Source organism: Nyctereutes procyonoides, unplaced genomic scaffold (assembly GCF_905146905.1).
Source record: "Nyctereutes procyonoides isolate TBG_1078 unplaced genomic scaffold, NYPRO_anot_genome, whole genome shotgun sequence".
Classification (NCBI taxonomy): Eukaryota; Metazoa; Chordata; class Mammalia; order Carnivora; family Canidae; genus Nyctereutes; species Nyctereutes procyonoides.
Window position 1 is genome coordinate 20,215,568 of NW_026575041.1, and position 25,758 is coordinate 20,241,325.

At 35.7% G+C, this 25,758-nt stretch overlaps 1 protein-coding gene across 6 annotated transcripts in view; it reads left to right on the forward strand.

Moving 5' to 3' along the window:
- Positions 1–25,758, forward strand: part of CEP295 (centrosomal protein 295) — a 53,284-nt gene that overhangs the window by 5,833 nt on the left and 21,693 nt on the right. For 5 of the 6 annotated variants that reach the window (XR_008663853.1, XR_008663855.1, XR_008663854.1 and 2 more), the window contains exons 4-12: positions 6,491–6,615; positions 7,362–7,455; positions 9,099–9,194; positions 14,646–14,786; positions 17,462–17,645; positions 17,868–18,032; positions 20,017–20,238; positions 24,346–24,438; positions 24,587–24,690. Coding sequence is in view for 3 of the 6 variants with exons in the window: in XM_055320614.1 (XP_055176589.1) it covers positions 6,491–6,615; positions 7,362–7,455; positions 9,099–9,194; positions 14,646–14,786; positions 17,462–17,645; positions 17,868–18,032; positions 20,017–20,238; positions 24,346–24,438; positions 24,587–24,690 (1,224 nt within the window). In the remaining 3 variants the exon portion in view is untranslated. Of the gene's footprint in view, positions 1–6,490; positions 6,616–7,361; positions 7,456–9,098; positions 9,195–14,645; positions 14,787–17,461; positions 17,646–17,867; positions 18,033–20,016; positions 20,239–24,345; positions 24,439–24,586; positions 24,691–25,758 lie in introns of those variants that run through there. The other variant, XM_055320616.1, reaches the window with a different exon arrangement.

Below are 25,758 nucleotides of genomic sequence, written 5' to 3' on the forward strand. Positions count from 1 at the left end.
CTACCTGTCTGGTAGTGGCATTGGTAAAAAGTAAATTACATTTATTAAATGTATATTTAGTATACATGCATGTATAGAACTTGTTTTGGCCAGCATGAACTTCTTTTTGTTTTCTACAGTTATTATTTTTTTTTAAATTAAAGTATAGTTGACATACATAATATTAGTTTCAGGTATATAACATAGTGATTTAACAATTACATACATTATGCAGTGCTCAACCTGATAGGTGTAGTTACCATCTATCAGCATACAAAGTTACTATAATAATATTGACTATATTCCCTATGCTATACTTTTCATTCCCACGACTTATTTATTTTATGAGAAGTTTGTATCTCTTAATCCCCTTCACCTTTTTCCCTTGTCTCACACCAACTCACATTGGCAACCACCAATTTATTCTGTTTATTAGTTGGTTTACTAGATGATTTCTATTTTTTGAATGTTCATTTGTTTTGCTTTTTAGATTACACATACAAGTCTTTGAATTATTTTAGCACATTATGCATAAGTTCCATCCATACTGCTACAGATGGCAGGATATTATTATTATTATTATTATTATTATTATTATTGATTGAGTGATACTCCATTGTGTATATACGCCGTATCTTTACCCATGTATCTGTCAGTGAATACTTGGGCTGCTTCCATACATTGGCTATTGTAAATAATGATGCAGTAAACATGGGGTTGCTTATATCTTTTTGAATTGGAGTTTTCATTTTCTTTGAGTGGATATCCAGCAGTTAAATTACTGGATTGCTTGGTATTTTTATTTTGAATTTTTTCAAGAACCTCTGTACTGTTTTCCACAGTGGCTATACCAGTTTACATTTCCATCAACAGTGCATTAGGATTCCCTTTTTCCTATAACCTCATTTCTTTTTGATACTAGCCATTATGACTGTGTGAGATGGTAGCTCATTGTGGTTCTGTTTTGCATTCCTCTAATTAGTCATGTTGAGCATCTTTTCATGCGTCTGTTGGCCAGCTATGTCTTCTTGGAAAACTGTCTATTCAGGTCCTCTGCCTATTTTTAAATTGGATTATTTGATTTTTGTTTTGAGTTGTATGAGTTACTTATATATTTTGGATAATAATGCTTTATCTGATGGATCATTTGCAGATATTTTCTCCCATTCAGTAGGTTGCCTTTTCATCTTATTGTTGGTTTCCTTTGCTATGACAGAACTTTTTAGTTTGATGTAATCCCAGTTGTCTTATTTTTGCTTTGTTTCTCTTGCCTGAGGAGACAAATCCAGAAAAACAATGCCAAGGCTGATTCCCAAGAAATTACTACTTATGTTTTTCTTTTACAAGTTTAATGGTTTCAGGGCTTACATTTAGGTCTTTAATTCATCTTGGTTTAATTTTGTGTATGGTATAAGGAAGTGGTCCAGTTTTATTCTTTTGCATATAGCTGTCCAATTTTTCTGACACTATTTATTGAAGATCCTGTCTTTTCTCCATTGAATATTCTTCCTCCTTTGTCGCAGATTAATTGACCATATAAATGTCGCAGTTTATTTCTGGGCTCTATTCTGTTCCATTGATCTAACTGTTTTTGTGCTGGTACCATACTGTTTTGATTACTGTATTTTTTTAGTACAGTTTGTGTAATGCCTCCAGTTTTTTTGTTCTTTCTTAATATTGTTTTGGCTAATTGGGGTCTTTGTGGTTCCATGCAGATTTTAGGATTATTTGTTCTAGTTCTGTGGAAAATACTACTGATATTTTGATAGGGATTGTATTGACTCTGTAGGTTGCTTTATTTTTTATTTTTATTTTTTTTAAAGATTTATTTATTTACTTATTCAGAGAAAGCGAAAGAGAGGCAGAGACACAGGCAGAGAGAGAAGCAGGCTCCATGCGGGGAGCCCGACGCGGGACTTCATCCCGGGTCTCCAGGATCACACCCCAAGCTGCAGGCGGCGCTAAACTGCTGCGCCACCGGGGCTGCCCTGTAGGTTGCTTTAGATAGTATGGACATTTTAACAATATTCTTCCAATCCGTGAACATTTGATTATCTTTCCATTTATTTGTATCATCTTCAGTTTCTTTCATCAGTGTTTTATAATTTTCAGAGTACAGGTCTTTTCGCCTTGGGTAAATTTATTCCTGAGTATTTTTATTCCTTGTGGTGTAATTGTAAATGGGATTGTTTCTTAATTTCTCTTTCTGCTTTGTTATTAATGTATAGAAGTGCTACAGATTTCTTCTGCATATTAATTTTGTGTCTGCAACTTTACTGAATTTATTGTAATAGCTTTTTGGTTGAGTCTTCAGGGTTTTCTGTATGTAAAGCCATGTCGTCTGCAAATAGTAACAGTTTTACCTCTTCCTTTCCAATTTGGATGCCTTTTATTTCTTGTGTGATTTGTTGCTAGGAATTCCAGTACTATGTTGAATAATAGAGGAGACATCCTTGTCTTGTTTCTGATCTCAGGGGAAGAGCTTTCAACTTTTCACCATTGAGTATGATGTTAACTATGGGTATCTCATAAATGCCTAATTTTTTTGAGATATGTTCCCTCTGCACTCATTTTGTTGAGGGTTTTTATCATGAATGGTTGTTGATGAGTCAAATGCTTTTCCTTCATCTGTTGAAATCGATCATATGGTTTTTGCCCTTCGTTTTGTTAATGTGTATCTCATTAATTGAGTTGTGGTTTCTGAACCATCCTTGCATTCGTAGACTAAATTGTAGTTGATTGTGGTAAGTGATCCTTTTAATATATTGTTGAATTCAGTTTGCTCACTGTTTTGTTGAGGATTTTTGCATCTATGTTCATCAGGGATATTGGCCTGTGATTTTCTTTTTCTGCAATTTCTCTGTGGTTGTGGTATCAGCGTTATTCTGGCCTTGTAGAATGAATTTAGAAACATTCCTCCCTCTTCTATTTTATGAGATAGCTTAAGAAAGGGTCAGTATTAACTTTTTTTTTTTTTTTAAATGTTTGGTAGAATTCACTGGAAGCCATCTGGTCCTGGACCTCTATTTGTTGGGAGTTTTTTGATTATTGATTCAATTTTATTATGAGTAATCAATCTGTTCATATTTTCTATTTCTTCCTGATTCAATCTTGGACAATTGATTGTTTCTGGGAATTTATCCATTTTTTCTAGGTTGCCCAGTTTGTTGGTGTATCATTTTTCATAGCAATCTCTTCTAATCCTTTGTTTTTCTTTTTTTTTTTTTTTTTTTTTTTTTTTTTTTTTTTTAAATTTTTTTTATTTATTTATGATAGGCACACAGTGAGAGAGAGAGAGGCAGAGACACAGGCAGAGGGAGAAGCAGGCTCCATGCACCGGGAGCCCGACGTGGGATTCGATCCCGGGTCTCCAGGATCGCGCCCTGGGCCAAAGGCAGGCGCCAAACCACTGCGCCACCCAGGGATCCCTAATCCTTTGTTTTTCTGTGGTGTAACTTCTCTTTCAAATTTTATTTGAATGATCTTTCTTTTTTCTTGATGAATCTACCAAACTGTTTTTCAAAGAACCTGCTTGGTTCACTGATACTGTTTTTTTTTTTTTTTAATCTCTATTTCATTTATTTCCACTCTGATCTTTATTTCCTTTCTTTTACTAACTTTGGGCTTTGCTGCTTTTGGTTTTTTAGTTCTTTAGGTGTAAAATTGGTTATTTATATGAAATTTTTCTTGTTTCTTGATAGAGGCCTATATTGCTATAAACTTTCCTTTTAGAACTGCTTTTGCTGCATCCCAAAGAATTTGAACCATTGTTTCCATTTTCATTTGTTTCTAGTATTTTTTTTTATTTCTTCTTTGATTTCTTTGTTACCCATTTGTTGTTGATAGCATGTTGTTTTTCCATGTGTTTGTTTTTTGTCAGTTTTTCTCTTGTAATTGATTTCTAGTTTCATACTGTTGTGGTCAGAAAAGCTCTTGATATGATTTGACTTACTGTGTTTATTGAAACTGTTTTGTGGCCTAACATGTAATCTATCCTAGGGGATGTTCCATGTGCACTCGAAAAGAATGTATTCTGCTTTTGTTTTCTGTTTTTTTGTTTTGTTTTGTTTTGATGGAATGTAATCACTATATTTTGAGTCCATCTATCTGGATGATCTGTGGATGTAAGTGGCTGTTAGAGTCCCCTACTGTTATTGTATTAGTGTCACTTTCTCCCCATATGTCTGTTAATATATGCTTTATATATTTAGGTGTTCCTATGTTAGGTGCCTAGATATTTACCATTGTTATAGCCTCTTGTCAGATTGATCCCTTTCTATCATGTAGTGCCTTTGTCTCTTGGTGTAGTCTGTTTTAAGGTCTGTTTTGTTTGATAATAGATATTGTTACCCTGGCTTAGACACATTCTAATTCTGTGTCTTGGGGTGGGCCTCCTTGGTTTCATGGTGTTAGGTCCTCCCTGTCCTTCCTGGACCGGGAAGTCTGTTTACTTCCCCAGGTTAGGAAAGTTTTCAGCTGTTGTTTCTTCACGTTTTCTGCGCCTTTATTCTTCTCTGGGATCCCTATAACATGAATGCTATTAAACTTGGTAGTGTCTTAGGTCCCTTAACCTATTCATTTTTAAAATTATTATCGGGGGATCCCTGGGTGTCTCCACGGTTTGGCACCTGCCTTTGGCCCAGGGAGCGATCCTGGAGTCCCGGGATCGAGTCCCGCGTCAGGCTTCCGGCATGGAGCCTGCTTCTCCATCTGCCTGTGTCTCTGCCCCCCCCCCCTGTCTATGAATAAATAATAAATAAAAATCTTTAAAAAAAATAAAAAATAAAATAAAATAAAATTATTATCGTTATATTTTATTTTTGCTGTTTGGGTGCTTTCCACCACCCTGTTTTCCAGCTCAGTAATTCATTCTTCTGTATCCTTCCACTTACTATTGACTCCCTCTAGTGTATTTTTCATTTCAGTTATTGTATTCTTCAACTCTGACTGGTTCTTTTTTATATTTTCTCTCTCTTTGTCTTAGTTCTAACTGAATTCATCCACTCTTAAATTTGGTGAGCATCTTTCTCATCATTACTTATAACTCTTTACTAGATATATTGCCTAACTCCATTTTGTTTAGTTCCTTTACTGTGGTTTTGCCTTGTTCTTTCATTTGGAACATATTCCTCTGTCTCCTCATTTTGTCTGACTTTCTATGTTTATTTCTGAGAATTAAGTGGAACAGCTCCCTCTCCTGGTCTTGAGGGAGTGGCCTTATGTAGGAATGTCCCTATTGTAGACTGAGTGTGCCTGGTAGCTTTGGCTAGCCAGCAGGGGCTGGTACAGTTGTGGGACAGGACCCTGGTGTGCTACACTAAGGGATCACCCTGGTGGGACAACCAGAGTGGGCTTGGGCATGGACCAGAAGTCTCAGATGTCTCTGCTGGGGCCATATTGGCAAGGACTAAACTGGAACAGGCTGGAGTTCAGGGATGCTCCAGGTCAGGACTGTCCGGCAGACCTGCCTCAATTTTTTTGTATATTAATATAATTAATAGTGCTGCTAGATGTATTTCCTGGTAAGAGTCATGTCAGGTAAAATCTGTGTTCATATGGTGTTTAAACTGCAGTTATTCTCTTCCAATCCTTAACTATCTGGGTAAATAAAATAACCTTCTGAATCAGAAGTTGATTGTTTTGGGCATTCTGGGTGGCTCGGCGGTTTAGCACTGCCTTCAGCGCAGGGCGTGATCCTGGAGACCTAGTATCGAGTCCCATGTCAGGCTTCCTGCATGAAGCCTGCTCCTCCCTCTGCCTATGTCTCTGCCTCTTTCTCTCTGTGTTTCTCATGAATGAATAAATAAAGTATTTTTTTAAAAAGTTGATTGTTTCAAGCATTTTGGACAAGTCCATTGGGGTGAATCACTATCTGGGTAAATAAAATAATTTGCTGAATTAGAAGTTGTTTGTTTCAAGCATTTGGGACAGATCCATTGGGGTGAATTCAGATTTCCCATTTTATTATAATTCCTCATAACTCTAAAACATGTATAGTTGAATGTGTATATATTTGGACTTTGTTCACAAATAGTAAAAATTCTTTGATGACTTTCAGAGAGACAAAATAGAACTTTAAGACTGTTCACTAAAAAAAAAAAAAAAAAAAAAAGACTGTTCACTGACCATGTGTTGTTTATTGTGAATTATGTTTGGAAAAGACTAGATTGTGGACCCAGGGATAGTCGCACAAAACAAATAACCTGGTTCCAGAGAAGGCAGGTCTTTGATATCAAATATTAGTGAGGAAAATAAATATTTTTAAAGTATGTGACAATGAAATATGTTCCTTGATTCCTGGGTTTAATCTGTATTTTTAGTAATAGCCTTAGGTTGTGACATTTGATTTTTTATGCCACCATTAACTTTATGCTTTAATGCAGCATTTCCCAAACCTGTCATTTGAATATCTTCATGATTGTGCCTTGACTGGAGAGGCACATTTTATTATTTCTATGTTAGGCATTTTAATCTTGTTTAATATAACATTTTAAATAATATGCATTTTTAGGAACCTGATTTGAATGCTCTGGCCCGACGGGCAGCAGAAAGAAAAAGAAAAGCAGAAATGAGGCACAAAGAGGCTCTGAAATTACAGAAAAATAAAAAAGAAGAACTAATGAAACAAAAAACCTGGTAAAGTCATAATGATTTTTACCACATTTTCCACTGAAATTTGATATGGGTAGAAGTAGAGAGTACATTGGATTCTGTTTAAGCAGGTTTAAATATAAGTCATACGGCATATCCATTGGTTTGTTAAACTTGGTTTAGTAATAATGTGGTAGAGGTGTGGTTTACCTAGGTGCACAAAGTAACACTTAAACTTTCTCCTCTCCTGTGACTTCAGCAATTACTTAGTTTCTTTTTCTTTTTTTTTTTTTAATTACTTAGTTTCTGTAGAAATATATGGCTAGTTCAAAATGCACGTCCCCCCCAAATCTGTCTGCCTCGGGTGTGGAAAAAAAGAAAGAATAATCAGTGCAATTAAGAACATGAAAAGAGGTTTAAGCTCTTGGCAAATCATTTTTGCATGTTGTAAAGATGATGGAGCCTGTTACTAGTCAGCAGTACTCATTCTATACAGTGGCCCATCTTTATCAACATTTCTAGTTTTTTACCTATACTATTCTAAATAAAGAAATGTTAGTGTTGGGTCAATTTCACTGTAGGGCTTTATGTCTTTAAAGATATACTTCTTTTACTTGGTAAACATTTTCTTTTGTGTTCAGTGTAAGTAGACTGTTATTAAACAGCATTTTGAGCTTGTGGGATCAAACTGGAGCATTTCTTAGATCCTGTGGCTTCTGTATTTCAGACCCTGAGGGTTGTGCTATAATATTACTTGAGGGACTAATATAGGACATCTCTTGTTTTTCAAGGCATATAGCAGCTCGAAAGGAAGCACTGATTGTGGAAAAAAAGAGATCTGCCAAAATTACAAGTCTGCCACCACCACCTCCAAGTCTTTTTGAGGTGAATTGCTTTGAGTGTTGAGAAGAACTAGATTGTAATAATTGCTCTTTACTATTAGAATTCAGAGTGCAGGTCAAAATATCATTTGTTTAAACTTAATTTTTAAGTTTATAGGTAACACATGAATATGTCTGGAGTATTTAAAAATAATGCTAGATATCATTTTGCCCATTCTTTAATATGTATTTCTGATGTATAAGTACTTTTTCCTTAAAGCCCAGCACTAATATTCCTGATGTCTAATAGTCTATATTCAGTTTTCACCAATTGTCTTAGTGTTTTTTAGGTTCAAAAACTATGTTTTTTATTTTTAAAAAATTAGAAATGGCCTTTTTTATCTTTATCTCTTGGGGGAAAAAAATCTAGTTTATTTGCCCTATCAACTTTTTCCACTTTCAAGATTTGAGTGTTATAAATTGTTACTATTTGTAGGTAAAGTAGTTAGGTTCAGATAAATTTATACAAGGTTATACATAAAGTGGATGAGAAATCTATTTCTCTATGTGAGTAATTTGTGTGCTTTTGTGACCTGGGGCTTATTTTTGAAAAAACATTAAGTAAAGTGGAAATTATTTTTAAAAAGTGTTCTTTTGTTTTACAGTAGCTTGTTGTAGTTATTGAAATGGCTGTTTGGGTGATTATCACAATTACATAATTGTTTTAATCTAAAAAGTAGAAGTGAAAAAAAACCCATAAACAGGGGATATCTAATTTCATTATATATACAAGTATATTTTATGTATGTAAGATCAACATATGTACCAGATATTGCCCTCTTAAGCCTTTGATTTTATCAGCCTTCCCACTTTTATGTGGAGCCATCTGCCATGCCACATTTGATCCAACAAGATTCAAATGGGAGAGTCAGATTTCAGTCAATCCCTCACTATGGTGTTAAAAGGCAAGCAGTAGTTTATCCATGATGCTTTTTGGTGACCTTTATTGTAATTCCTAATGTTCCTAACAAGTCAAGTCAAATATTTACATAAAGCAGAGTATTATCTGTGTAAGTGATTTGGCAAATATGAATTATGTGCAAATGTGTAGTTGTAGGTTTTTTATTGTGAAGAATTTTAAAATACAGAGAAGTTAAAAGGAAAGTACAATGAGTAGCTGCTTACTCTCTACATGTGTATAGATTTCAAATAGTTATATGACTGTATATATTTGAATGTAAATTGTAAAGATGACATTTCATCCTGAGTGCTTCATTATGCTCCTTATAAGGATTTTCTCTTATGCAACCACAGTACCACACTAAGGAAATTAATATTGGTTTATTTATATACAGTCCATAATCAAGATTCCCCAGTTGTCCCTAAACTGTTTTATTTTACAACTTCTTTCTTTTTTAAACCAGAATCCAGTCGGGCTTCACCCATTGTGTCTGCTTGTTTTTGTCTTACTGTCTCTCAGTATAGAACGATGTAATAAACTGTACAGCATCACGGAGTTAGTATTCTTGTATACTCTAGCTTTTAAACCTGTATTCCAGAGTAATGGAAATATAACATGTGATGCTGTAGAGAAAAATGAATAAGGATAATTGATTAAATACAAAATTCCTTTTTTTATTGGGTCAAGCTTTAATTGAAAATTAATACTGTTAACCTAATAATCCATTGTCTATATTCCTTTTTCAGAACATTGATCTAAAGACAACATCTAATGTGAAAACTGGTAGTTCCACCTATCATCATCTTTGCACTTTTGTGAATAGAGAGATGGACACAAAGCAGGTGATTGACTTACTGTTGTTCACAATCCTCACTTTATTTCTCTGTTCATTGAAGTCAGTTATATCTATACGTGTTCTTTGTGAAAAATTTGGAACTATACACATAAACTATAGGAAAAACAACTAAAGTTCCATCACCAAAAAGTAATGTGATTAATCCATTAATGAATTCATTATAGCCTTTATATGTAAAAATATATGCATAATTTTCAAAGCATAATTTTTTATAGGCACTTAATATTTCATCATAGATTTAACCATTGTTATCTTGTTCATTTCTTTTTTCTTCTGTAAATAATGCAAACATGATAATCTTGTACATTTTTGTCTGCAACTCTGAGGTATGTTTAGAGTGGACTTCTAGAAGAGAAAGTACTGGTTCCAGACTATGTAACATTCGATGCAGATACTTGGTATGGATTGTAAAATTGCCTTTAAAAAGTATCAGAAACTGTGGAAGGAACCTCGGTGTCCATCGAAAGATGAATGGATAAAGAAGATGTGGTTTATGTATACAATGGAATATTACTCAGCCATTAGAAATGACAAATACCCACCATTTGCTTCAACGTGGATGGAACTGGAGGGTATTATGCTAAGTGAAATAAGTCAATCGGAGAAGGACAAACATTAAATGGTCTTATTCATTTGGGGAATATAAAAAATAGTGAAAGGGAATAAAGGGGAAAGAAGAAAAAATTAGTAGGAAATATCAGAAAGGGAGACAGAACATGAGAGACTCCTAACTCTGGGGAACGAACTAGGGGTGGTGGAAGGGGAGGTGGGCGGGGGGTGGGGGTAACTGAGTGACAGGCACTGAGGGGGGGCACTTGACGGGATGAGCACTGGGTGTTATTCTATATGTTGGCAGATTGAACACCAATAAAAAATAAATTTATAAAAAAATAAAATAAAATAAAAATTCTCCAAAAAAATAAAAAGTATCGGCAACATATGAGAATGGCCATCTTATCATACCCTTATCCATTCCCTTGTATGGATTATTATGGTTTAGAAATTACTGCCAGTCTCAAGAGTGATAAATGATCTTTGTTATTGAAGTTGCTATTTCATTGTAATTGGATTTTAATTTCTTTTCATATTGGGTATATTTGACTACTAGGAAAACAAACAATATAGTTTTCCTGTGGAGTTTAGAATGCAGCAAATACACATTTTTGTTAACTGCTTAATGGCAGTTGTTAAAATCACTCCTCAGTCAAGACCTAAGATGAGTATTCTTAACCGTAGAATTAACTTCTAAGAAATAAGAATAAATCTTGATTTGTTTAAAATTGTAAATTATTATTACAATTTATTATTATAACATAGAAATAATAACTTCAGTCTGTGGCTAACTTGCTTTTGTGGTTACTACACTACAGTTTGCACTACCAAATAGATGTTCTCTCTCAAGTAACATTGGTGAACAAAAACTTGTTTTTACCTAGCCGTTGTATAGGGTACCACTCATGGTCCTATAGTAAGATATTAAACTTTTCTCTTTGATAGTAACTGAAAGACCTCTCTCCTCTTCTGTCTCTGAATTGAAGATTAGATCAGTTGTCAGAATGCAGTTTTATAAAAACAGTCCCACAAACTAAAGCATCTTGGTATTTTCTTTATACCATTACTTAAGAAAAATCTGCCCCTTTTAAGCCTCAGGTTTAAAATGTGACAGTGGAGCAATGTGTTTGGTTTTCCATATAACAAAATTACCTCTGAATTTTAATCTGCATCTAGGCTTATATCACGTGCACAATAATTTAGCTTCTTTTCTGTGTAGAACGATAGGATCTTTACAGATGGTATTATATAAAAAATACTTGCACACTTGGCATACATGGTTGGTGATTTCTTTAGCAGCTTTCTGCAAATGAACTGTCTTCACGTTTCGGTCAGCCTTTTTAACGTGTACAGGTACTGTCGTGTTTTGCTTGAATATCTTGATAAAGTAGTTCTAAAATCTCATAAAATTTGTCTTTGACTGAAGGATAATCAGTCAGCCTGCTATATCCCCACTTAGAGCCACTTATTCTCTGAATTATGTTTAGTTATGTTTACTTTCTAAACACAACTAATAGACTATGCTTGCAATTTCTAGATTACTCATGGCCTTCTTTGTGTTTGTTCCTTTGTCAATGACAGTTGCATAGAACTTGTTAAAAATGGATTTTTTGGGGATCCCTGGGTGGCTCAGCGGTTTGGTACCTGCCTTTGGCCCAGGGCGTGATCCTGGAGTCCCAGGATCGAGTCCCACATCGGGCTCCCGGCATGGAGCCTGCTTCTCTCTCTGCCTGTGTCTCTGCCTCTCTCTCTCTCTGTCTATCATGAATAAATAAAAAATAAAAAATAAAAATCTTTTAAAAAAATGGATTTTTTATCCTAGATACATTTTTCCAATCAGATGCACTGTATTGTTTGCTGTGAGACCCACTGAAGTAGACAAGTAAAGCAGAAACTTTACTGTAGACAAGTAAAGCAGAAACAGTTCATCAGTTTACTCTGCTGTCATACTTAAAAAGATTTCTGTCCAAATGTCTGATGTACAGGATGCAGAAATAGCATATTTAATAATATCACTTACTGTTTCATGAACTGCAGAGTATAATTCATGGAAAAGTTTTTTAGAAACATGTTTTCTAAAAAGAATTTTTGCTTGGGATTGATTCACAGTTTTTGCAAATTTCATATACCTTTTGAGTTCAACTACTAAAAGTATAACATTTATTTCAACTAGATTTTTATCTGAATTTTTAGTGTCATTAAACACAAATCTATGAAGGGTTGTCTTCCTAAAAAATTCTTGTAAAATCTTGTTTTCAAGTTTGGGTAGTCATTCTAACCCTTTATCTTCTTCATATCCTTAATATACATCATTATGTTTGAAAAGAATATGTTTATTGTGAATTATATTTTGAAGTTTTTCTCTTCTTTAAAATTTTGGTTAAGCAGAGTTGACATTCTGCTATTACTTCACCCTAAAATGATGTGACGAATTTCTAAACAATTTTTTTCTTAAAAATTTCATGGCATAAATGAAATGAAATATTGTTCCTAAGAGTTATTTCATTTATAAATATTTTGGAGACCATAATATTGATTTAATCTACCTTTTGTTCTGCCTGGTGTTACGTAGATTTGCATAAATATTGACTCAAAAGGGATATAACACTGAAGGTGTTGAAGTGGTCTACTTGCTCCCAAACACAACGTCTCTAATTTAGCCTCCAGATCAAGGGCCATAAGGTACTAAGTGACATGAGGGACAAAGCACCTATAGAACCAATCTAGAAAAAGGGTTCTAGTTGTCCAGGCCTTCTTGTACAACCAAAGGACTGGCAGCTGAGGTTTATCGTTTCCCTTCTGAGGGCTCGAGGGTTACAGCTTTATAGATAAGGTCAGTCTTGATCATAAATCTGTGCGTGTGCACAAAACAGAGTTAACCCATCCCTCTGCCTTAAACCCCTGGTGCTCGTCTCTTTTCCTTACTAATAAATGCCTTTTGTGGCTACCCCCACCCCCACCCTATAGAGTATTTTCCTCTGCAGTAGAAACCTATTCAGGCTGCTATCTATCCTTTCCCCTCATTGATTTTCTTAATTACACCTCAGAAACTGCTGCTGTTTGGTCAGCAGAAGCTGTAGCTCCTGTCTTGATGTTTTTTAAGCTAAATCTCTTAAAATTGTCAAACCATCTTATACTTGTTTTAAAATTTCCAGCTTTAAATCTTTCACCTTCCTTTTGCTTTAAGGCTTCCTTTTTCTTGAATCATATTAGAGTTTATACGTGTCTGTCTTGTAGCAATTGTGCACCGACAGAAAAGCTGGGTTTTCAGTATGAGATAAAAACTTATTTTGTAAAAAGTGCAAAGTTTTCATACCTGTTGTAGCTACAGCTATAAATGTCTTTTTTTTTCTTTTCTTTTTTTTTTTTTTTTTTACAATTTCCTTAACACTGGATTCATGTATCTTGAAATGGCAGGCAATCACAGCTGCAAATCACAATCCATAGTATATAACAAGCAATGCAACTTTTTCTTGTAATGACTTATTTCTACTTCTTGGAAGCACTTCCAGCATTGCTAGTGGTACTTTGTATGGGTCCCATGATGTCATTCAGAGTATTGCACTAACACAATGAAAAATACACAAGAACCACAAGACACCACTTTTTACCACTATATGCAATTTATGGAGAGATGAATTGTGACACTAGGCTGATGAAATACTTGTGCTCACTGCAATAGCAAGAAGACATGGCTAAAAGATTTTAATAGTAGTTCAGTAGGCACTATAGTGAATTTTATGGAGTTATGACTTTGAATCTTTGTGCTTGTATAAGTTTTGATCAATTTTAACTTTATAATTTCTATGTATTTATGGCAGTAAATGATAAAATAGGTTAATAACTTACATATATTTTATGCATTCGTGACATATCCAACTTAATTTTTTTCAATATAGTTTTAAAGACTTCATTTATTCATTTGAGAGAGAGAGCACAAGCAAGGGGAGGGGCAGGGGAAGAAGCAGGATCTCCACTGAGCAGGGAGCCTGATGTGGGGCTCAATCACAGGACCTTGGAATCATGACCTGAGCTAAAGACAGACACTTAACCAACTGAGTCACCCGGGCACCCCAATTTTTTTCAATATTTCCAGGCTACATGATTCATCTGCGAGTTTTTTCAGATTGTTGCAAATCTCCAAATATTTCCCAATATATTTATTGGAGAAAAAAAATGTATAAGTGGATTCACAGTTTAAACCCATATTCAGGGTCAACTATGATAGCTTTCATAGTCATCATTATTTCACCTAAGAATTTCAACATATAAAGTACATAAGAAGAGGTTTACTTAAAGTTATGTTTGGAATGCTTACTCACATTTGAAAGTGAACATTCAGGCATAATAGGAAATCTAGGTTATGTGCCCTTCTCCCGCTTACTTGCTATTATTAGCTTGGTGAAATGACAGCTGACCGTACAGCCACATAATTGTTGATTATGCACAAGTTTTAGAAGTCATAAATTAATATTAAAGTAGTTGGTGATTTGGCCTTCCTGAATTTGAAGTCAAAAAGCAGCAGATGTTGACTGAAAACCAAAGACAAATCTCACTGCTTCCCTGAATGACCTTTGATGTCTGTGGTTTCTTGAACTACGAGCTTTGTGCTTACGGCACTCTTGTTTTACTGAGGTTTCTTAAAACGATGGAGAAATGTGACTGGGTATGAATAATCTGGTATAAAATGAACCAACTTCTCAAACTTCCACTAACAGTTTGATATTTTTCATAATATCTGCATTTGGTAATTGTGGGCATTTACAAATACAACTCTTCTTATTTAATTTTATAGAAGTAGGAAAGCATGATTTTAAAGTCGTTTCTTAGTTAACCACATTGTTTCACAATTTTTAAATCTGTCTAAAATGTTATTGACTGCTAGCCAGATCCTCATTTGGCTGCTGAAGAAGAAGCTAAAAGAAGAGAAGAATGGCAAAAACAAGTGGCGCAGGAGAGAATGGAACAGCATGAAAAGGCACACACACGGGGTTTCCAAGCAATGAAGAAGATACATTTGGCTCAAGTAAGAATTCTGGCTGGGACCACTATTGGTAGATGGAGTGATAGACTTTAGAACTTACTGATGAGTAACTAGTTTCAAAGTACAGAGGTTACAAAGAATGTGAAAATAACAGTCTTTGACTCATGCCATTTCAAGTTTCCTAACTTTTACTTCCAGTTTCAAATTCAGACTGAGTGAATCAGTTCTCACACTGTCTGTTACTGTTCTAAAAGTTTTTATAGTGATGAATTTGTTAAAAGTTAGATATCTTAATCAGCCAGAAATGACCTGAAAAGAAATTACTTTTCTCTTTTAATGAATTGCATTTCTGGGCAGCCCCGATGGCTCAGCGGTTTAGCGCCGCCTGCAGCCCAGGGTGTGATCCTGGAGACCCTGGATCAAGTCCCACGTCAGGCTCTCTGCATGGAGCCTGCTTCTCCCTCTGCCTGTGTCTCTGCCTCTCATTCTCTCTCTGTGTTTCTATGAATAAATAAATAAAATATTTAAAAAAAAATGAATTGCATTTGTGCTCTGCAAATTTTAGGATTCTGTTTATTAAATATTTACTAAGCAGAGCATTTGTTGGCTTTGCAAAGTCTTGATTCAAAGGTAGAGTCATGATCCTAGCTCTCAGGAAGCTTTGAAAAACTGTCCCAGAGCTATACAATATGTATGATGAAAACTGGCTTTATACTTTTAGCTTCATTTATTTCTCTCATGTTTATCCTGAAAGATAACATAAAAATGATTCATTTTTGAAGTAAAATGATTTCTTCTGTATTTTACTAATACATGTGAATGTTTCAAACACTCATGTGAAGAGTGAGCTTTTAAGTATTTCTGTGGGAATTTAAAAGCCTTAAAAGTTCCTTGGTATAGTTTTAACTAATTTATACATGACCTCCCTTAAAGTTTTAGATTTTATAAACTGGGAGTAAATTATGACTAAAATAGCTGATTGTCTGAATTATTACCAGTAATTCTTACCTAAGACTTAAATTGATAGGAAAAAAATGTGAAAAGCAATCATAAACTGAACACATTCTTCCATAAATCAGTAGTGTGTAGTGGTTAAGAAGGTAGACTCCACAGGCTGCCTGGTATTTTCTCCCTTCCTCACTGCTTAACTGATCTCGGGCAATTTACCTAACATCTCTGAATTCTGTTTTATAGTCTGTTTTTGAGGACAAACGAATTTAGTAAAGCCCTTAGAATTATGCCTGGAATTACATAAACTAACAGCAAATGTCAATGGTGATAGTAGTTGTTATTATAAAATAATTTAAGTAGGGATCCCTGGGTGGCGCAGCGGTTTGGCGCCTGCCTTTGGCCCAGGGCGCGATCCTGGAGACCCGGGATCGAATCCCACATCGGGCTCCCGGTGCATGGAGCCTGCTTCTCCCTCTGCCTGTGTCTCTGCGCCTCTCTCTCTCTCTCTCTCTCTCTGTGACTATCATAAATAAATAAAAATAAAAAAAAATAAAATAATTTAAGTAGAATAATATGTCATACTTTCAGTGAGCCAGAAATAGTATGTTTATTCAAATAACTTTGAAGTAAATTCAGTGAAATCATTTGAATCTTATTATAAAAGAAATGACTTTGTAAAACTTAACAGAAGACTAAGTAATGTTGTGTGTATTATCACTTGGCAAATACTATTACACAGGCTTTCTGCCCTTTTTGTAGACTTAGTGTCTCTTACATGAGAATGGTAATCAAAACCTGCAGTCTCACCACTGGTAGGGGATTTCCTTTTCCTTGTGGAGCCTTTTTGCTGCAGACCCCATTGTGCCTTGGGATCTTATTTCCTGCTAGTGTCTGTTGTAACTAGTATTTGGCCTCTACCTGCTTCTCCAGTAATATCTTTTCTTCTTGATCATCCTCCGCACCCTTTCGACCCATATCCTAGAGCAGTGTACTCTTCTCAATGCCCCATGCCTTCATCTCCATGCCTCTTGCTCCAGTTATTGTTTCTTACGTGAACTCCATCCTCTTCACCCCCGTCTATCTCATCCTCAATTCAGGAGAGGAGAGGTCTTCTCTTATCTTCCTTCACTATCTTGCACCACCAGAATTTAATTAAATAACCTCACTAAAACACTGTACTTATTAAACTTCCATATTAACCAGACTTTTTAAGCTTAAAGAGGTACATACAGATCCCTTTTCATCATGGGGAATTCATGAGTGTGAAGTAGCAAGAAATATCTGTTAAGCCACAGTCACTCTGGGTCTTGGTGCTTACCTGGGACTGTTACATACTGGTGGCTGCAGAGAGAACTGGAACAGAGAACATTGCAGGAGCCCCAGCAGCTTATATAGACTATCACTTCACAACCATCCTGAGAAGGGAGATTTGTAAGCAGCAGACAATTTTGAAGCTTTGTGGTTTAAGCAGTACTATCCTTTTGTAATACTAATACTTTTGTAATTAGTATTTTACTAATTACCTGTTTGTTGATCTCTAGGCTAGGAGTGAGACCGTGTTCTTTGCATCTCACATAGCATCTGGCTTTCAATTCATTTTTTTTTGAATGTATAATTAATGTCTTTATGGCAGAATATGGGGGAGGGGCTGGGAGGGAACTCTAGTCCCTGTTTCTCATGATTTCCCCACTTCTCCCTTACTGTAAATGTTACTGTCTGCAGTCTGTGACTGAACTGTTGTTGACTAAGTCCCTCTCTTCTTGAAGACTCAGGAGAAACTAATGAAAGAACTCCAACGGCTACAACAAGAGGACCTAGCTCATCGGAGGCAGAATGTAGCACAGATGCCACCACAACTAGTTGAACTTCCGTACAAACACAGTGAGATGAAAGAAGATTGGCAGAGAGAGCTGGAATTTGCCTTTGAAGACATGTACAATGCAGACAGGAGTAAGACACTTTTAATAAACTTTCAACAATGCTTTTAAGTGTTTTTGTGGGAAAATACATTTGTATTGATGAAGCCGTTTTTATGTTGGGATAAGTTCCCAGGTTGAAAGTGGTCCTAATATTTTAGACTTAGAAATTATAATGGCCTTTAAAATCTTACGCTGAAGTTCTTTTTAGTCATTTCAGAATGGAAACCTATCTCTCTGTTTCTTTATTGAAAAGTGAAAGGAAACCTGATTTTGCGTCTTGAACCAGAACCTTTGCCCACTGTGACTGATCAGATCCAAGATGAAGAACTGGACCTTTCAATGGAACAAGAAAAGTTAGGGGAAACTGAAAGCATTCCGGTGACAGAAGCCGAAACAATATGTTCTAGTGAAGCAGACGGTAAAAACTCCTGAGCTGAATATTACCATATTTCATAGAAAAATGCTAGTAATTTGCCAATAGGAAAATCTGATCTAATTTAATCCAAACAAATGACTAATACTAGGGGGAGTGATGGAAGAAAAAAAGCCATGTTTTTAGATTTCCATCATTAAAATCCTTTTCATATACATAGGAGGAAAGTCATTTGGTTTTTTTGATTTTGGTTGGTTTTTTTGTTAAGATTTTATTTATTCATGAGAGGCAGAGAGGCAGAGACACAGGCAGAGGGAGAAGCAGGCTCCATGCAGAGAGCTCGATGTGGGCCTCGATCCCGGGCCTCCAGGATCACGCCCTGAGCCGAAGGCAGGCGCTTAACCGCCAAGCCACCCATTTGTCCCAGAAAAGTAATTTTGTTCACATGAACATATAATTGAAGGTTTTTAGGCTGAGTTAGATGCTCAATTCTGAATTCCTGTGAAGGCTCAGCATTATCTTTAGACTTTAATCAAATCACCAAGGATACTTTTATTGTTTCACCCACCTTTTTTAGTTTTTTAATTGGGAATATTATTCAAATCTCTAGTTTGTCAGAATTGCAATTCTTGCCTTATCCAAAGGAACAGTTACTTTTTGGCTCCTGCTGATCCCATTTGGAATTGTTCGCTTGATCTTGCCAGCTCTCTTGATTTTTCAAAAGAATCCCATTGATTTTAAAAAATCCTTTTTTTAAAATATTGGCAACGAATTTCTTAAATATGAGTGAGTCACAGACTAATGATGATTGAAAGAAGCCAGGCAGAAAAGAATACCTAAGTATAATCCCATATTTATATGAAGTTTAAAAAAAAGTAAATAGACAAAACTAAACTGGTTTTGAGATTAGAACAGTGGTTATCTTTAGGGGTGTATTGAATAGGAAGGGGCCTGAGGGAGCCTAGTAGGTGCTGGTAATGTTCTACATAATGATCTGGATGGTGTTACGTAGGTATATGTAAAATTTTTCAAGCTGTACACTTAGATTTTGTGTATTTTATTGTTTGTAAGTTAAAATAAAGTATTTTTTAAGAAGTATGTCAGGCAAAACTAGAATTTACCAGTTTTTTACTTAAGTGGATTTCTTAAATTTTATTCCTTGATTAAACCAGAGAACTATGTATTTTCAACACAGTTTTTGTCCTCTTAGAGAGTTGTTTGTACTATGCTGAATTTTGGTGTTGTATTATCAACCCATGGTGGGGGATGTTTGGGAAATAACTTAAAAGATTTTTTTTTTTTAACTGAAGGTATCTCTTTATGAAGATAGGTGGGAGAAATTTTTTCTAGATAGAATAATTTGGGAGTACCTGACTGGCTTTAAGGTTATAACTAGTAATGTTTTCCTCTGTAGCCTACTAAGAAGTCCAGAGCCATATTTGGGACCCCTCTCTAGGATAGAGTATAAAACCTTACAGAACATATTTTGTTTGTTTGTTTGTTTAAGATTATATTTATTTATTCATGAGCGACACAGAGAGGCAGAGACACAGGCAAAGGGAGAAGCAGGCTCCATGCAGGGAGCCCGATGTGGGACTCGATCCTGGGACTCCATGATCACGCCCTGGGCTGAAGGCAGGCACTAAACCGCTGAGCCACCCAAGGACCAACAGAACATATTTTGAATGCTAATCTTGCATCAGTTAATTATGTGATATGCATTCTGTCATCATTAGCAAGCAGAATAAACATTCTCTGTGATAAATTTTTAAGCTTGAAATTGGTGTTGCATATTGTTGAGAAATAGTTGAATTTTGGTGCCTTTATTTAAATTTAAATTGAAAATTATTCCTAGTTGTAAAATTGCAGTTGGGGTCAAATATAATTGTATGTGCTGTTAAATTATAAGTGAAAAATAGATATAAAGTGCTTTTATCTTAACTAGTGTTTGTGGTGGTTACTAAGTATAATAAAATAATTTGCTTAGTATACAACAGGTCCTAAATAAGGTTTTTTTCTTTTCTTTTAGTTCCCTTGGCAGTAAAGACCGACGAAGTCCCTTCAAAAATTCTTTTTAAAAAATTACTAAATAAGATCCGAAGCCAAAAATCTCTCTGGACTATTAAATCCATGTCTGAGGATGAAAGTGAAGTGATTACAACTGTTAGTGAAACAGAGAGTAAAGCACCAACAGTCGAATCAGGAGCAACTTTTGGCGAAGAGAGAACATTATCCTCTGTGCAGGAACAAGGTGGTTCTCTCCAAGAGTCTCATAACACACAGACCCTTTCTGAGTTGTTAAAAAATACGTTCATTCCTGAAAAATCAAAGAATGGTGGTCAAAAGGAAGAAAATGCTTAAAGCCCATAGTGCTGTTACTTCAAAGGCAGTAAATGTTAAAAACCTTCATTAACCTTCTTCCAGACACTTTAACATAGCAGTATTATGTATATATGATTGACCCTTGAACAAAATGAGTTTGAACTACATAGGTCCAATTATAGGCAGGATTTTCTGCATAAATAGAAGATTTTTGGAGCTTGTGACAATTTGAAAAAAAAACAGAGAAACTGCATAGCCTAGAATTACAGAAAAAATTAAAAAGTAAGGTATTTTAAGAGTATCATATGTAATACATATAAGATACGAAATATGTATTAATCAACTGACATTGTCATTGGTAAGGCTCCTAGCCAGCCATAGGCTATTAGTTTTTGTTTTTTAAAGATTTTTATTTATTTACTCATGAGAAACAGAGGCAGAGACACAGGCAGAGACACAGGCAGAGGGAGAATCAGGCTCCTCACAGGGAGCCCGATGCGGGACTCAATCCCAGAACCCCGGATCACGCCCTGAGCCAAAGACAGAAGCTCAACCGCTGAGCCACCCAGGCGTCCCACCATAGGCTATTAGTAGTTAAGTGTCTGGGGAGTTAAAAGTCGTAAGTGGGGGGTTTGGCTTCTAACTGTCATTTTCCAAGGGTCAGCTATATAAAGTCCAATGTAACTGAGGAACCAAAATTAACCAGTTTTTGTTTATTTTTTGTGCTATAGTGAGCATCCATTTAGCAGTCAGCCTACATCTTTATTTCCTTAAGAACAACTCTTAAAAGACTTACCGAATCAAAGAATAGGAACATGTTAACAGCTTTTGAATACATTGTATTATTTGTTTCTTTCACAATACCACCAGATACTTGGTTTCTTTGTTACTCTTAAAGAAGGTTTTTTTTTGGGTAGACAAAAAAGCTGTTAAATAAATTTCCAGAAGTTATAAAGGTCAAGGCAGAACATTGTCTGGAGGTACAGACTAACAAGTGAGTTGTGATGACATAATTCCTCTTTGATTTTTCTTTTTAGAGTTTTGTTCTCTGTATTTTTTTTTTTAAATGTGATTGGACTTGTATGGAAGTATTTTGCTACCAGGCTTCTGAAAGAAGTGACTTACAGTCTGTGTCCAGTTTCTGAACTCTATCCTAAGTACAACAGGAAACCTTCTGGAACTAATTTCTTCACTTGACCTCTTGACACCACCCTCAGTTTTCCTGACTTAATGGCTCCTCCTTCATGATTTCCTTTGCTGCTATTCTCATCTCTACAACCACTAGTCATTGTACCCTGAGCTTCTTTCTCAGATCTTTTCACTCTCCCTAGTTAAATGCTCATGTCATGACTTTACATTACCATCTTTATTTTGATGACCTCAGGTGTTTATAGCCTTGACCTATTTGAACTCCACTCATTTAGATTTCTATTTGACACCTTCCCTTGTAGTTACATCTTAAACTTTTCCAAAAGTGGACTCTTAATATCTCTCCCCTGCCCCACTTTTCCCACATCCTTCCACATTTCAGCAAGTGGCAATAACATTCTCTTGCTCAAGTCAAAAAGCTTGTCATTTTAGTTCCCCTTTTTTATATCCTACATCCAAATCATCACAAATCATGTTGGCCTCACCCTTAAAACCTGTCCACATTCCAACTAATTCTCAACACCTACCATCCTAGCTTAAGCTACGTTTCTTGTCCAGTGTAGACCCTTGCAGTAACCTCCTGACTGATCTGTCTTCAGATTTTTTTTTAAAGATTTTATTTATTCATGAGAGACACACACATACACACAGAGAGACATAGGCAGAGGGAGTAGCAGGCTCCATGCAGGAAGCCTGACATGGGACTCTATCCTGGCTCCCCAGGATCACAACCTGGGCCAAAGGTGGCGCTAAACTGCTGAGCCAACCAGGGCTGCCCCTATCTTCAGATTTTGCACCTCCCTGCTGCAGTCTAATCCCAGAGTCATCCTATTAAAGCACAAATAACCTCATGTCATTCCTCTGGGGGAAGCCCTCCGACAACTACCCAATTCATTTGATTAAAACCAAGGTGCTTATGGGGCATCAAAGCCTTATATAATCTGTGCCCACAAATACTGCCTCCCACCATTTCTTTCAACTTCTGTTTCCCTAACTTCATTTTGATTTTTTTTTTTTTTAAGATTTTATTTATTTGAGAGAAAGCATGTATAAGTGAGAGGACACAAGCCGAGGGAGAGGGAGCAGCACGCTCCCTACTGAGCAGGGAGTCCCAATGCAGGGCTAGCAGAGCTTGATCTCAGGACCTTGAGGTCATGACCTGAGTTAAAGGCAGCCATTTAACTGACTGAACCATCCGGGTGCCTCTCTGACTTCATTTTCAACCACACCTTCCTCCCAAATCACTCTCCATAGGCGCTGGCTTCCTGGCTATTCCTCAAACATAGCAAACGTGACTTACATGATTTTACAAATTGCTGGTCTTTTTGGCTGAAATGCTCTTGCATATTTCTATGCAGTACTCCCACTTCCTTCAGATACTTGCTGAGACCTAGCTTTCTAAGCAAAGCCTTCTCTATTCACTCTGTATAAAATGGCAGGTTTCTGCACTCCCCTTCTCCCATACCCCTCACTCCCCATCCCTTTTATCCTTTTTCTCCATTGCTCTTAACGTCCACTCCTTCCATAGCTCTTACCAGCATCTCCTGGACCGTAAATTTACTTTCTTGGCTTATTTGCTTCTTGTCTTGACACTCGACACTGTATATCCTCTAATTCCAGTATAATTGCCATTGAAGTTAGGAATTAGGCTTTGTTCATTGCTGTATCCCCAGGGCCTGGACCAGTGCTTTATACATAACAGATGCTCAGTTAATATTTGTTGGATTGAGTAGCTTAAAACAAGAGAGGTAAGTTAGGAACTCATGTAAATATGATATTTAAAGCCATGAGCATAGAAGAACTCTTAGGGGAAGAATTTGGTGAGAGAGGGCTTATGAGACCATTTGAAAGACTCCAGTATTTAGAAGATGACTAAAGAAGGAGCAGACAGCAAAGGCAGTATAAAAGGAGTGGCCAACAAAGTAGGAGAGAATATGGCTTCAGAATTCAGTAAAACAAGGCTCTTTCATTGTCAATCCATAACATCCATAACCAAGTCGTTTTTTTTTTTTTTTTTTTTTAGTCTCTGTATGAATAGGCTTTCTCCAGCTTCATCTTCCTTCATTCATTCTCTCCCTTGTCTGGCCACACCTCATACTCATTCCTGTGCATCCCCACAATCTTTACCTGGCTGATTCCTCCTTGCCTTTCAGATGTCTGCCTAAATGTCATTTCCTGAAACAAATCTCACCTGAGCCCTTAGTCTAATTCAGATTCTCCTGTGATACTCTACTGTGTAATCCTTTATTTCTTTCATATAGCACTTAGCAGTTTCTTGTTTTGTAATTTTTTCTTAAGATGATTATTTAATGTTTCTGTCATTCCACTTGCCCTGTAAAACCTCCTTTTAGGGCTTTTTAAAATTTGCCAGTATATCCCCGGTGTGTACCACATAAGTAGAATAAGTGAGTGAGTGAGTGAATGCTCGATGCAGAGTTCCTGACTACCCTGATACGATCCAAGAAACTGTTTTAACTTCCTTCTCTGATCTCAGAAATAAGAAAAATCCTTATATCCAAAAATGGCAGGGATGCATTGCCAGTCCTTAAGCTTCTCTTTTTGAACTTAGGTACCTTGTTCATTCTATTCCTCTGTGCTTTTCCCTTGTGTTTGAAACTATCAGTAAACCTTTTTAATCAATTCTTCATTTTTTTCCTTTTGGTTCACAATTTTAGTCTCCCATCTGTCTTCTTAAATTAGGCTTAAGTTTAATGGATAAGTATGTGGTCATCTGGAACATGACTGGATCTTAACTACATGACTGGATCTTAACTAAATATGACAGATGGACCAAAATTGAATTGTTAATCTGAATGCAGGTTTTTGTTGCTTTGTTCAGATTTAAGGTTACAGTGATAATATGTTTGTAATAATGTATCCATTACAGTTGCTGAAAGTGATACTTTAACAGTTGATTCTGGACCACTTACTAGTGAAGAGAAACCACTTTCATTGGATACAGACTCTGAAAGGAAACAAGGTATTTTTTTTATCACATTTTTAAATTAAGCTTGCTTACCTTAACATTTTTTTCCTAATAAAATTACATTTGTCATAAATGAGTAAAGAGAATTATGGCAGTGTCAGAATTCTAAATTATTTAATTTTTGATTTGGGAATTCTCTTAGAAATAAAGGAAGTTCAGCCTATCCCAGCTGTAGCTCAGAGTTCAATTCTACTTCATCCTCAAGAAGAAGCAGTCAGGATTAGAATGGCAGCAAGGCAGAAACAGGTAATCTGAAATTCTTATTTTTAGAGATTTCTTTCTTCTAGGTTCTATAATTTTGTTTGATCAATGAAATTTGTCTTACTGTCTGGCTACTTTTGGTACTACTTATTCTGTCTTGTCTTATGCATTCAGCTGATAGAGAATACTTCATCTTTGCTTACACTATTCATTTGATCCTTACTGCATTTTGTTTTGTATTTAATACTTTTGTTAAAGACAGACGGTCTTTTCGAAAATTCTGTTTACGTAGGTTCTGGTGCAATGCTTTATACATACTAAGGGCTCAATAAATATTTGGTGAAATCAGCTAGACTTTATAACCTCAAAAGCTTTTTTTTTTTTTTTAATAGTATTTCAGAAGAAAAATTGTTGATTCAGCCTCCTTAACTGTAATTATGGTCTGTTTTAATACCAGACTTTTTTTTTTTTTTTTAACACAGATTACCTTGAAAGAGGTTAATTGCTACTAAGCCAGTCGATTTATAGTCCTAGTTTTTATGAAAAAACAGCTCGGGAGTAAGAATTCTATAGACCAGTATTTCTTCTCAGATAAGTTGTTTTCTAATCCGTATTCTAAAGTAGTATTATCCAATAGAGCTTTCACTGGTTACGGAAATGTTCCATATTTATGTCCAGTATGGTACCTGCTAGCTGCATGGGCTATTGAATACTTGAAATATGACTAGTGCAACTGAGTGACTGAGTTTTCGGTTTTATTTAATTTTAATTCATTTGAATTTTAATAGTCACATGCAGCTAGTGACTATTAACAGTGTAGTTCTAGAGATAATACAGAACTGTAAATGGTCTAAGTTCAGTGGCTCCTATGAGTAAGGCAAAGTAAGGAAGTTGCAGACAAGAACTCAGCTGTAGCCACTCTTGCTTGATTAGAAATAGGTAAAATACCAGATTGAGACATTTTTTTTATTTTAAAAACAAGATCGTTCTTCATTATCTCTTGTAGAAGTGTTCCTCTTAATAAAACTTTTATACACTCTTTGGTCTACTTACTCAGTAAATATTTATGTGTTGTTATGTATGTTCTAGGGATTGTACTAGGTGCTGGATTTA